Source organism: Mirounga angustirostris, unplaced genomic scaffold, assembly GCF_029215605.1.
Source record: "Mirounga angustirostris isolate CCGP_5_RB_7025 unplaced genomic scaffold, mMirAng1.0.hap1 SCAF_2, whole genome shotgun sequence".
NCBI classification, from domain to species: domain Eukaryota; kingdom Metazoa; phylum Chordata; class Mammalia; order Carnivora; family Phocidae; genus Mirounga; species Mirounga angustirostris.
Window position 1 is genome coordinate 90,012,009 of NW_026991710.1, and position 13,422 is coordinate 90,025,430.

At 39.9% G+C, this 13,422-nt stretch overlaps 2 protein-coding genes across 8 annotated transcripts in view; one reads left to right on the forward strand and one right to left on the reverse strand.

Moving 5' to 3' along the window:
• Window positions 1-3,711, reverse strand: part of CFI (complement factor I) — a 57,043-nt gene extending 53,332 nt beyond the window's left edge. For 2 of the 3 annotated variants that reach the window (XM_054508774.2, XM_054508773.2), the window contains exon 1: window positions 3,578-3,711. In XM_054508774.2, coding sequence (XP_054364749.1) covers window positions 3,578-3,612 — 35 coding nt within the window. In that variant the 5' untranslated portion in view covers window positions 3,613-3,711. The remainder of the gene's footprint in view (window positions 1-3,577) is intronic. The other variant, XM_045880597.3, reaches the window with a different exon arrangement.
• Window positions 3,712-3,869: 158 nt separating this feature from the next.
• On the forward strand, window positions 3,870-13,282 carry GAR1 (GAR1 ribonucleoprotein). Of its 5 annotated transcripts, none has more exons than XM_064584951.1 (7): window positions 3,870-4,011; window positions 4,635-4,838; window positions 6,280-6,434; window positions 6,871-6,930; window positions 11,245-11,383; window positions 12,532-12,603; window positions 12,970-13,282. In XM_064584951.1, the coding sequence occupies exons 2-7, from the start codon at window positions 4,643-4,645 to the stop codon at window positions 12,981-12,983; spliced, it is 636 nt and encodes a 211-aa protein (XP_064441021.1). In that variant the 5' UTR covers window positions 3,870-4,011; window positions 4,635-4,642; the 3' UTR covers window positions 12,984-13,282. The 5 variants fall into 5 exon arrangements, 4 of the variants coding, with proteins under 4 accessions (XP_064441021.1, XP_064441022.1, XP_045736557.1 ...); XM_064584952.1 differs by lacking the exon at window positions 3,870-4,011 and adding an exon at window positions 4,078-4,273; XM_045880601.3 differs by lacking the exon at window positions 3,870-4,011 and adding an exon at window positions 4,080-4,273 and having other exon boundaries at window positions 4,631-4,838.
• Window positions 13,283-13,422: the final 140 nt, after the last annotated feature.

The window sequence follows — 13,422 nt, forward strand, 5'->3', positions numbered from 1 at the left end:
ACAGCTGCCACGTCATGAAAATACTTAAGCACTCTGTAAAAGGTGCATGTGGTGGCAATAGAAAGCATTAGCTTGCTAGACACGTGAGCCACGTTAGAAATTGATCCTCCACCCCCAGTTGTGCCTCCAGGTGACAGCGACCCCAGGCAACATCTTGACTGAGACCATAAGAGACTCTGAGCCAGAACCACCAACCTGAGCTGCTCCTGAATTTCTGACCTACAGAGATTATGCAAGATGTTTATTGTTTTAAGCCACTAAGTGTTGGGGTGATTTGTTACACAGTAAGAGAAACTAATACAGATTTTGTTTCTTAACAGGATGTTTGAGCTGAAAAGTGAACTGTGGTAATACTTCCAAGAAAATAGTAGGCTAGGTTTTGCCAAATGCTTTGAAGATCAAGAAGAGCTTCAGAAACTAGCCTACTTAGTAGACATTTTTTCATCACATGAACTAGTTGAATTAGTTGAGTATATTCAAGGGCTTGGAGAAAATATTTTGATTTCAAGTGATAAGATTCTTGGTTTTAAATGGAAATAAAAATTTTGGAAAAAATCACATGGCAAAAAGAAATCTTGAAGCTTCCACTGCTGCTTGCATTTAGTGAGGAAATGTCAAGTCTCAAGTTGAGACCAAACCACCTAGGGAAAAAAAAAACGAAACAGTATTTTCTCTCCACAACACAAGTGTCTGACTGAATGAGGACTCTGTTCTCTGAATCTTCTCAGTCTGAGCACCTGACTTTGATAGAAGAGGAAGAATTTTGTGAATTAATGATTATAAATGTAAGATGAAATTTACTGATTTGCCCTTCTGTAAGTTCTGGATTTCTGTAAAAGAAAAGCATCCTATACCATTCATAGAAAAGTAATAAACATTTTACTGTACTTTTCAACCTCTTACTTATGTGAGCAAGCTTTATCTTGTCTAATAATGAAAATTAAGAACAAAGACAGAAATCATCTTATTTTAGCTGAAAATGAAATCTATGTATGCCAGCTTCAAGATCGACTCAGAATTGAGGATATACACGGTAAAAGAAAAGATTTCTTACTAGATAGGTTAATTTCACTATTTTTTCACTTCAAAAATAACACTTTTATCCAAATATAGGCCTATAAAAAGAGATTAACATTCATTAAAATCAATTTGCAACCTTTACTAAATTAAAGGACAAATGGAAGTTTGTTCTCCTACTTAATTTGCATCACAACTGGGGCGCCTGGGTGGCTCAGTCCATTGAACGCTGCTTTCTGCCTTCCCCTGGGGTTGTGATCCCAGGGTTCTGGGACCCAGTCCCATGTTTAGTCCCATGTCAGGCTCCCTGCTCAGTGGGGACCCTGCTTCTCTCTCTCCCTCTGCACGTCCCCCTGCTTGTGCTCTCTCTCTCTGTCAAATAAATTAATAAAAGTTTTTTAAAAATTTGAATCACAATTGATATCCTTTGTGAGGAGGGGAACGTACACAGAATAGGCTAATAAGTTGGACAAAGAAATAGATTCACAGAAAAACATCATTCTCTACTCAAAATAACGAGTTGCACAATAGTGTAAACCACTGAACTATACACTTAAAAATGATTCATATGGTAAAGTTTGTTATGTGTATTTTACCAGTTTAAAAAAAAGATCATTGACAATTATTATTGGATCATGTCTACAACTTGATCATATTTACATATATATATGCCTATTATATATATAAATACATGCACACACACACTTATAACATTTTTATGCAGGGGTTTCAAACGCATGAAAATTATTTTAAGGGTTCCTCCGGGATAAAAAAGATAGAAAACAGCTGGTCTGGTAGATGGGAAATGAAGCTTTTCTAAGCAGGAAGTATATGACAACAATGGAGAAAGAGAAGCAAGGCAATGGTGCTGGCCTGATTAAGAAGAGGGATGGTGTACAACATAGGAAGGAAATAAAATTAATCACATAGAAGACCTACTCAATGGAAAGATTTTACTTTAGACTTGTTGCTAAAGGAAATGGGGAGCTATTTGAGGCCTTGAGAACGGCTATGGCACGAGTAAACTCTTTTAGTTAGGTCAGTATGTCATCACATGCAATACAGATGGAAGAAAAGTTAAACATGGAAGCATTTATTCTGGACTTCTGAATTCTTGTAGATTAAATTGAGTGATTTAGGGTAGAAATTAACACAAGGAAGTGTGGTAGTGACAACAGGAGGCCTGTAATGACAGCACAAAGCTATCTTCCAAGGAATTAATAGAAACTGATAGCTTTGGAGAAAAGAGACCAATCAAGGCTGGGGTGGGGATAGTGATAACAATGATAGAGGAGAGTGCTCAAAAGTCTGAGTTCAAAGATTCAGACACCAAGAGTATGATGCTACCACGAGGGTTAACAGGGAAGGGGAATGATGTACAATTTGGGAAGAGTAAAGATGGAGGGTGGGGACAGAAGGACTGAAGACTGAGAATCTAAGGTTCTACTTTGTTCCCGTAACTGGCTGGTAAAGTTACTTCACCTCTCTGAATGTTAGTGCCTACTGACAATAAGTAAAATAAAGGGGCACCAAGTAATCCTGAAGGTCTTGTAAAACTTCATTGATTTCATCACAGTGAGTTAGAGGTAACAGTGGACACCAAATGGAGCTAAACACCGAACATGAAAGTTAAATGAAGTAAAGCAAAATAGGGCAGGAAGTTATGAGTAGTTTTCTATACTACGTACAGAATTTAAAGTACATTTACCAAATCTGAATAAAAAATAAATTTATCAAGTTCCTTTTATATGTAGGATTGTTAGGGGTCTTCTCAAGAAGCTTATACATTGGTGTAGAAGACATATTGCGATTTCTAGTATTTCATAGTTGTTTACAAAGTTTTTGCCGAATCAAAACAGCCCTGTGAAGTAGGTACCAATCTCTGCCCTTTCAAAGAAGAGGCGGTCTACTCCGTCAAATACCAAGGTAAGGTCTCAAAAGATTCTGGTGTAGGGGCGCCTGGGTGGCTCAGTTCTTAAGCGTCTGCCTTAGGCTAGGGTCATGATCCCAGAGTCCTGGGATCAAGCCCCACATTGGGCTCCAGCCCCACACTGGGCTCCCTGCTCCGCGGGAAGCCTGCTTCTCCCTCTCCCACTCCCCCTGCTTGTGTTCCCTCTCTCCCTATGTCTCTCTCTGTCAAATAGATAAATAAAATCTTAAAATTAAAAAAAAAAAAGATTCTGGCGTAAGAGACCAACCAAATTTAACAAATAGATCACTAGCTTTCTTTGGAAGAGAAATTTCATTGGAAGCTGAAATTAGGTATCAAGGGCTTAAAGAAAAAAGGGGAAGAGAAGCTTGCAGCATAGATGGTCCAGAGCCTGTCAGCGCTAAAAACGTACTGGACAGGGACGCCTGGTTGGCTCACTCGGAAGAGCCTGCCACTCTTCATCTCCCGGTTGTGTGTTGGACCCCAGTTAGGTGTAGGGATTATTTAACTAAAGCGTGTTAAAAAAAAAAAAAAAAAAAAAAAAAGCACTTGACAAATTGAATAAGCTATTTTGTCACATAAAATACACTTTTAAAGAAAAAATATTTTTAAAGGAAAGTACACACATACACGCATTTCTTTCTTCCTTTAACTGGTGAAACCATAGGAGAGAAGGACAGGCACAGTTGCGCTCACAATCGTGCGTACGTCAAGAGGTCCGGAAGAAACGAGCGCTCAAGAGAACGCAGGAAGCCCTTGCACTGGGTTACGACGCCACCAGATCCACCTCTGGGTAGAGCGCAGCTGAAAACTCCTCAGAGATGTGGGCGGCACAGTTGTTGCGGCTGGCAACGAACTGACGAACGAGGAGGCCATTCTGCAGCCTGAAAAGCCAGGGCTCACGGCCAGTCCCCAGCCCCCTAGAACCGCCAGGCCTCCGGGAAAGGGGGCGGATCCCTAACGCCAGCCATCTCCCAGGGCAACACCGCGGCGGCACTTCCTGCAACTTCTTGGATTCAAAGGACGCCACTATTATACGTCATTTCCTACGGAGGACTAGGCAAGTTGACCTGACTTTCGTGAACTAGTGTTTAAAGTTAGACAGTACTGCTGCTCTTCCAGCGCTGAAGGCTGTTTTGGAAAGGCGACAGCGCCCCGGGTTCTGCCGGTGACTGGCTTTTTTGTAAACCAGTCGATCGAGTTTCTTGTCCTCCCCCCCCGCCCCCCGCCACCGTGTGCGGGTACGGTGGCCGGGGAGGCTCGTGTACGGCGGAAGTACCGGGGGAGTGGGTGTGCGCAGCCGGGCCGGACGTGCACGTGGCGCCGGTGAGTTGCGGTAGGGAGCGGAAGGATTCGAGAATGGCTGGACCCGGAACCCAGCTGCGGGAGGGAGGGAGGGAGGAAGGGAATGCGGCGTGAAGACCTTGCTGCCTGCTGGGGGAGGAGGTACTAACCGGGGGCGACGAGGCTGGTGAGTGGTCGGTCAGCGCGCACGGGGCTCGGGGGAGGTGACCCTCCTCACCCTTCGGGTTCGTCTCTGGAGGCTTGGCCGTGCGTGAGGTGGCAAGGTTGCTGTATTTATTATTGCCGCCCTGTATGGTGTTCTGTCCGTGGCTCAGAGGGGTTAGGTGGTGTACCCAGAGGCCACAATGACCAAAAGGTACGCACTGTTTTTCTCACCAGGTAGAGTTGAGCATGTCTTTTCGAGGCGGAGGTCGGGGGGGCTTTAATCGAGGTGGCGGCTTCAATCGCGGCGGCAGCAACAACCACTTCCGAGGTGGAGGCGGTAATTTCAGAGGCGGCGGTGGCGGCAGAGGAGGATTTGGACGAGGAGGTGGCCGCGGAGGCTTTAACAAAGGCCAGGACCAAGGACCCCCGGAACATGTAGTTTGTATGTCGGCTTCAAAGCTTAGCCTACTTGGGGGCGGAGGTTGTGGGTTTAAGTTCGGGGACTACTTGCTGAAAGATAACTCTAGCAGCTCTCGGACGGAAGTCGCTGCTTGGTTGGGGAGTCAGGTCTGAAGATGCTGTAAACTGACTTAAAATAGTGCTGTAATGTAGAGGGAAGATCAAGAAAGCAAAAGAACACTTAGAATGCGTCATGGAGGTGGAAATGGAGCTTGGGCTGAAAGGAAGTTATTAAGTAGGTAATACTGTGTGTTTACTCCTGTTGTTCCCGATTTACAGGTAAGAAAACAGTGATTCAGAGTTAGGTTTCTCATAGTAATAAGTGATCAGTTTGAGATACAAAGCCAGGTTTCCTGACTTGAAAGCCCATGCTGTCAGTTGCTATTCATAAGTAAGAGAAGTGTGAAAAAAAACTGCTTGGAAGGGAAACCACAGAGGGAAAGCCAAGAAAAAGACCTAATTAGAGTAGATTTGAAGTAATTATCAGTGAGGTGGATAGAAGTCACGGAAAGTGAGACAGATTTGACAGTGGAAACCTACATCAAAAAGGAGAAAGGAGGAAGAGACATAAAGAGATACAAAGATGAGGTTGGATCAGTGTGCAGCATGCTTTGAAGAGTGCAATGGCTAGAGTCATAGGTCCTAGCCCACAAGCATGCAACAGTCCGTGCATGATGCACTGTGAGGGTGATGGACGTCAGAAAAAAGAAGGAAGGGTTTGATGGGAGAGAGATTTCAGTGGAAACAAACTCAGTAGAACTTGGTTAATACTTGGGAATAAAAGGTACCAGGCTTTGAACCTGGGTGATAGTGATAAAGAATTGGTTTTGCAGGGATGTAATGAGTATTTTAGTTGGGGTGACAGTCAGAAATAAAGGTAGTTATTTTGAGATTCCACACTTCCCTGAAAAAGAGTGAAGAGTCATTGGTGAAGAGGTGGTAGTGGGAAGTTATAAAAGGGGAGGAAAAAAAGGAGAACAAAGACTAATTTACAGATAGGGACTGGGGAAACGAAAAGAGACAGTAGAATGTAAGCATAGTGTTTAATAATAATAGTTTTTGTTCTAATAAAACAGCTGTTATAGGTTGGCATTAATGTATCAGGCATTTTTCTAAGCACTTGCCATTTATTATTGTGTTTATTCCTCATAATACTATATGTTAGGTGTTGGCACTGTTATTAGCCCTTATTAAAGATGAGGACACTGAAGCAGAGAGAGAAGAATCTTACCCCAGGTCACATAGCTAGTGTGGAGATTTTTGGCTTTTTTTTTTTGCTTTTTGCTTTTTGCTTTTTGCTTTTTGCCTCAGAGGAGAACAGATAAAGTGAAATCCCAGGTACCCAAGAAGAAAGCTTCCAGATGATGTTGGTCAATATCATTTGAAATTGTTTTATATTTTAACATTTTCTTGTCCTGTTTCAGTATTGGGAGAGTTCCTGCATCCCTGTGAAGATGACATAGTTTGTAAATGTACTACAGATGAAAATAAGGTGCCTTATTTCAATGCTCCAGTTTATTTAGAGAACAAAGAACAAATTGGTAAAGTGGATGAAATATTTGGACAACTTAGAGATTTTGTATCCTTTTTAATTAGAAGACCCAGTGATCTCATTGGAGGGTTACCATTTGCTTTTTCTGGAGCTAAGTCTTGATTTAATTAGACTTCCTGCTTCACTAAATTGGACAGAGTATTGCTAAGATTGGACCAAAGAGGAGAATGTATTTCCCATATTGAAAAGAAAGACCCTGTAAGAGTGACTTCCTTTTTGGAAGGTTTTAGAAATGATAGACATTTGGATAAGTGCTACAGGATTAAGGTACTTTGCTTTGATTATGATGATGCCACTGGAATAGTGTGGAATTAGAAGTTTTAAAAACAAAAACTTCATTTTTTTCTTGGAAACTCATTTTTTACCTTTCCTAAATATTCTCATATAACCTTGTTTTTAAAATTACATATGAATTCAGAAGGTTACCTTCCTTGATCTTCTTTTTCCTTAATATAACTAATAGTATTTTTCTGTTAAATTGTCTGAAAATATGAAGGCATCTTCCTTTAAAAAACTGCAGAAGGTGAGTCAAGCTTATAATTAGGATCTTTGGTTTTATAAGTGAATGACCTTCCTTAGGACAGTGCTACTTAGAGCACTTGAGATTCCCCCAGTGTATCACTAGTGAAGCTCTTAAATTGAGATGTTCTGTATTTTAGATGTTGAACTTACTGATCTTTAAAAGTAATTTATTTAATATTTAATATTTATTTAAAAATAAATATTTATTAACAAATTCTGTAACTACGATAATATGTTTTTTAGTTTATGTAAAACTCTTACTGGAAAGCTTACATGACCAAACATTCTAAGTAAAACGTTAAATTGTGAAACATTAATTTGGGAGAAGCCAGACATTAAATGATTTCACAAATATTTCAGTAACATTATGATATATGCTGTGAAGGAGATATACAGATTGCTATGAAAATGTTAGTAGTGGGACCAAATTTAGTATATTGGATTTCTGAGGAAGTAAACTAGAAGGCGAGACCTGAAAATTGACTAGGGGTGATTCTCAAACCTCGTTGCTCAACAGAATATCTAGGGGAGCTTTTTTTTTTCTTTAAAAAAAATTTTTTTTTTTTAAGATTTTTATTTATTTATTGAGAGAGAGAGAATGATAGAGAGCATGAGAGGGTGGAGGGTCAGAGGGAGAAGCAAACTCCCTGCTGAGCAGGGAGCCCGATGCGGGACTCGATCCAGGGACTCCAGGATCATGACCTGAGCCGAAGGCAGTTGCTTAACCAACTGAGCCACCCAGGCGCCCTCTTTTTAAAATTTTTTTATTAACATATAATGTATTATTTGTTTCAGGGGTACAGGTCTGTGATTCATCAGTCTTTTTTTTTTTTTTTTTTTTAAGATTTTATTTATTTATTCATAAGAGAGAGAGAGAGGCAGAGGGAGAAGCAGGCTCCCTGCCGAGCGGAAAGCCCGATGCGGGACTCGATCCCAGGACCCTGGGATCAAGACCTGAGCTGAAGGCAGACGCTTAACCATCTGAGCCACCTAGGCACCCTGTGATTCATCAGTCTTAACACAATTCGCAGTGCTCACCATAGTACATACCCTCCCCAACGTCCATCATTCAGCCGCCCCATCCCTCCCACCCCCCCCCCACTCCAGCAGCCCTCAGTTTGTTTCCTGAGATTAAGAGTCTCTTATAGTTTGTCTCCCTCTCTGGTTTTGTCTTATTTCATTTTTCCCTCCCTTCCCCTATGATCCTCTGTCTTGTTTCTCAAAATCCTCATATCAGTGAGATCATATGATACTTGTCTTTCTCTGATTGACTTATTTCACTCAGCATAATACCCTCTAGTTCCATCCATGTCGTTGTAAATGGCAAAATTTCATTTTTTTGATGGCTGCATAATCCATTGTATATATACACACCACATCTTCTTTATCTACTCATCTGTTGATGGACATCTTGACTCTTTCCATAGTTTGGCTATTGTGGACATTGCTGCTATAAACATTGGGATGCACGTGCCTCTTCGGATCACTACATTTGTATCTTTGGGGTAAATACCCAGTAGTGCAATTGCTGGGTAGTAGGGTAGCTCTATTTTCAACTTTTTGAGGAACCTCCATACTGTTTTCCAGAGTGGCTGTACCAGCTTGCATTCCCACCAACGGTGTAGGAGGGTTCTTTGGGGGAGCTTTTATGGTCATATATTTCTTGGTTCCACTCTTAGAAATTTGAGCCAGTAAGTCTTAGGTAGGGATCAAGATTCAATTGTAAAAAGGCAAGCTCCTGGATAATTTTCATGTAGTTAGGCTAGCACTGGGGAATCACTACTAGTCAAAGAGGTGGGAAGAGAAAACAGTTTGTACAAGTCTCTGAGACAGCCAATTTAAGGATCTGAAAAAGGCAGAAGTATAGCTCAAACATAGAACATTTAAGAGAGACTAGAGAGGTAGATAGGGGATGGGTTACTTAAGGCCTCCCTCCAGGTCGTGGGAAAGAGTTTAGATTTTAGTTTTAGTTTTGTTTTTAATATTAGGATAAATACAGTTAAGTTATATTAAAAAAGAGCACTGGAAAAATAAAAGAGCACCCTGGAAATGGGTTAGTACTGTGGTCGGAGACTTGCATTAGTCCCAGAGGAGATGATATTTTGGACTAGGGTAGTCGTGACAGTGGAAATGGAGAAAAGTGGATGGATTTATGAGAGAGATACAGGAAGTAGCATTGAAAGATCTTGGTAGTTGATTAATAGTTGAAGTTAAAAATACCATCATCTGGGGCGCCTGGGTGGCTCAGTTGATAAAGCAGCTGCCTTCAGCTCAGGTTGTGATCCCAGGGTCCTGGGATCGAGCCCCACAGCTGGTGGCTGGCTCCAGGCTCAGCAGGGAGTCTGCTTCTCCCTCTGCCCTTCCCCCTGCTCATTCTTTCTCTCTCTCAAATAAATAAACAAAATCTTTAAAAAAAAAAATCACCATCTTTCAGATGTCTGATTTCAGCATCTTTGTGGATGGTGTCACCATGTACTGAAATGGGGAAACATTGGAGGAGAAGGGGATTGGGGGAAGATAGTGAATTCAGTTTTAGACATAATGAGTTTGAAGCACTTATGAGATATTCACATAGTTAGGAGCTCAAAGGAAGAGCCTGGATTAAAGATGGAATTGGAAGTTGTCGTACAGACAGTATATGGTACAGTCTAGGAAGAAAGAATGAGAAAAAGAGCTTTAGGATACCTCCTAAATTTATATATCCTTTGGAGACTGAGAAATAACACCAGTAGAGGAGGAGGCAAACCAGGAGAGTTTCATAAAAGTGGTTATCACCAAATTCAGAACAGAAATGATCAGCTGTGGCAAAATGCTGCTGCAGAGTGTTCTTTGGATTTAGCAACAGGGAGGGCAAAAGGTCATGGAGCCAATGGAGTGCTGGGCCCAGAACCCAGATTGAAATAGGAGATGAGATGGGGATAGTGCCTTGCTGCTGGCATAAGGCTGCTACTGGCTGTAGAAACCCTGGCAAGGACCCACTGGGAAATTGAACTGCTTCAGGTGGGCCTGAGAGCCAGGCTTCTCAATTAGTGACCTGAAAAAAGGAATTTGCCTGCGATAGCCACTAAAATTCGATCTGGATGACTGCCTTTTCTCACAGTATTATTTATTTGAGGATTTTTTTTTGTTTTTTTTTAAAGATTTTGAGAGAGAGCAAGAGCAGGAGCGGGGATGGGGGCCGTGGGGATACAGAAGGAGAGGGAGAAGCAGACTCCAGGCTGAGTGGGGAGCCCGATGTGGGACTTGATTCCAGGACTCTGAGATCATGACCTGAGCCGAAGGCAGATGCTTAACTGACTGAGCCACCCAGAAGCCCCTGCGGATTTATTATTTAGTGTTTTTTATCACAGATGCTAAATTGGTAAATTCTACTTCTCCCCTTTTTTAGATTCACTGTTCAGGTTCAAGTCTTCCTTATCTAGCCCAGGCTGTCTAATTGAATTTTCTGTGATGATGGAAATACCTGCCTAGTACAATAGCCACTAACCATTTGTAGCTACAGAACACCTGAAATACGGCTAATGTAACTCAGGAACTGAATTTTTAATTGTTAATTAAATAGCCAATGTGGCTTGTGGCTGCCATATTGGGCAGTGCAGAGCTAGACAGTATTTTTGGGAGAATGTGCTCTGAAGGGAAGAATGATAAGGTGGTATCTAAAGAGGAATTCAGACATCTATAAGTAATACATTATCATTTGAAACTCCTTATGCGTGTTTTATGTAAAATTGTGAAATATACCCTGTTATGGTTCATTATTATGAAAAATAACCTCTTTAATCCCAAATAATAGAATGGGTTTAGTTTATGCATATCCTTTACCACTTTGTATGTTCAGCAAATAGTTACTGATTTGATCCTTTATTCAGGTTTTGAAATAACTAGTGTGTCTGTACTTCATTGTGAATTTTAATGTTAAATTTTTAATAGTTTTCATTTTAGGGTAATTCTGTTGAGTGAAAAGGTAGTTAATTTTTCGAAGACATCTATTTATAAATATGAGAAATGAGATTGAATTGGTCTTGGTTTTTATTTATATGCCTGTATTGCTTATTGTGTGCAAAGTATGTGCTTTGTATACATTACTCTTGATCTTAACAAAGACTGTGGGGTGTAGGTACTTTATTCTCTTCATTTGATAGATCAGAAAACTAAGGTACAAAGAAATTAGGTCTTTACCTACGGCTAGCTACACAGTAGTTGATAGGGTTGGGATTTGAACTCAAGCAGATTTGAGTCTAGTGTGTAGATTCTTCATGATTATGCTGTTCTACTTCCTAAGTCATCGCACTAATTGTTTCTGTTATACTTCCAGTTTTATATAGACCCATATAAACTGCTACCACTGCAGAGGTTTTTACCTCGACCTCCAGGTGAGAAGGGACCTCCAAGAGGTGGTGGCAGGGGAGGTCGAGGAGGAGGAAGAGGCGGAGGTGGCCGAGGTGGTAGAGGTGGTAAGTTACTTTTGGGGGAAATTTTCTAATGAGATTTCAAAGTTGCAGCCAATTCATACAGTATAATTTAATTTTTTATATAGGCAAACCTCCTTTATGCTTATTTATTTTTTTTTAGAAAAGCTATTTTCAAATCTTGGCAGATTGCCATAGTAATAATGCTCAGTTTCAATAACTTATTTAAGAAAAATCTAATAAAATATAATTTTGAGAGATTTTATCTCTTTGGGGTTATTCATGTTTTGTTGAGCATTTTATAAAGTATAAGATTATCTTGACTGAATTTTAGTTTTTTAGTTAATACTACTGGGTGTTGATTATATGCTGTGAGCTGGTCATATTCTTTTAATATTCACTAAAACCTTGTGAGATAGGTGATAGCCTTATTTTAGATGAGGAAATGCGAGGCTTACAAAAGTTAATTTGCCCTAATCAAACAATTGGCCGTCTAAAAATAAAATCCCTATCTTCTGATGTCATGTCAAAGACTTCCCCAAAAATTCATTGCTTTGATTTCAGTATTTTGGTATATGTATTTCCTTGGAGTTTTGGTACATTGATCATTATGAACAGGGTTGGGAATAAGGTGCGGTGTAGTGTAGAGTATACCTAGATCTGTGAGTAGTGGTATGGTGGGTGGGTGACAGGATGATGGCAGAGCCTAAGTGGTTAGGAAGGGGAGCCGAAAATTGGTTGGATATCTTCTGTTCCTGAAGCAGAAAGGAGAGAGAACTCTGTTTTCACCTTTGCCTTTCTCAATTTAATTATTTCATTCTAAATATGCTTTTTTGGGTCCAGATAGCTAGGAGATAATCTCTTTAAGAAATCTGAATATATGTGTATTAAATATTTTGAGAATCTAATGATTCATTCCCATTCTATATTCAGTCTCATCTATAACACTGAAAAAAATTCACTCCCCCTAGCTGCTACCCTTGGTTCTTAGGATAAAATGCCTTAGTTCAATCAAAAAAGTAAGCAAAAGTTGAGGTACTCCTACACTTAACAGTAGGGCTAAATGGAACTTTAACAAGCTTTTGTAATTCATTAAAACAGAATACTTGTTTAAAAAGTTGTAATGTAGGGTGTTAGGCTTATCAGAATAGCATAGGCTACAGTAGTTTTATAAACATTTCCTTTATTTTTAGGTGGTTTCAGAGGTGGAAGAGGAGGTGGAGGTGGAGGCTTCAGAGGAGGAAGGGGTGGTGGTGGTTTCAGAGGTGAGTGTGAAAAAAAAAATCTTTGAATCACTGAATTTCTGAATTGGTATTATCTACTATTGTAAATTTTTATTCAGTCTTATTTTGGTTTCCCAAGTATATAGAACATCATTGCTTTAGCCTAATTTATAGCTTTATTTTTATATCACTTTCTTACTTTCCCCTTTGAATTTTTTCACCTACTTCTAATTTGTTTTGCTGTATTAATTTGAAAAATTAAAAGGTGTGTAATATGAATGACAGTTAAATTTGGTAAATTGGTTGTCTAACCAGTATAAGAAGAGATTTTAAACTTGCGGTTTCGGGTATAGTGTTATTAAAAATTTATTTTCTATAGCCTTAATACTTTCATTTTCTCTTAATCAGGGAGAGGACATTAAGTGTAACAGTTGACAGAGAAACTTCCTGCATGATCTACTTCTGTGGATAAGAAACTTGTTTCTTGAGCAAGTCTCGAAGAACTGGTCATTTTCTGACAGTGGGACTGGGACTAAAATGACAACGCCATGCAAAAATGAGTGCAACAGAATAGGCAATTTTGCTCTAAAAGAGTATGAGCAAATGTTTTAATGTTTTGTACAATGCTTGGAACTTTGTGGGTGCTTAATAAATGGGCAGTTTTCATTTGAAGCATACTTGGAATTTTTAAAATAAAATGTTTTATTTCTTTAAGTTATAACAGAGCAGCTGTGTTTATTAAAACAGAGCTATTTTTTAAGTTAAAAGGAATAACTAAGCTTAAACTCAGTGGATTTCAGGTAGGAAAAATGATTTGTTTGCATATATAACTGATCTTTAAAAAAGTAGGTTAGGGGAACA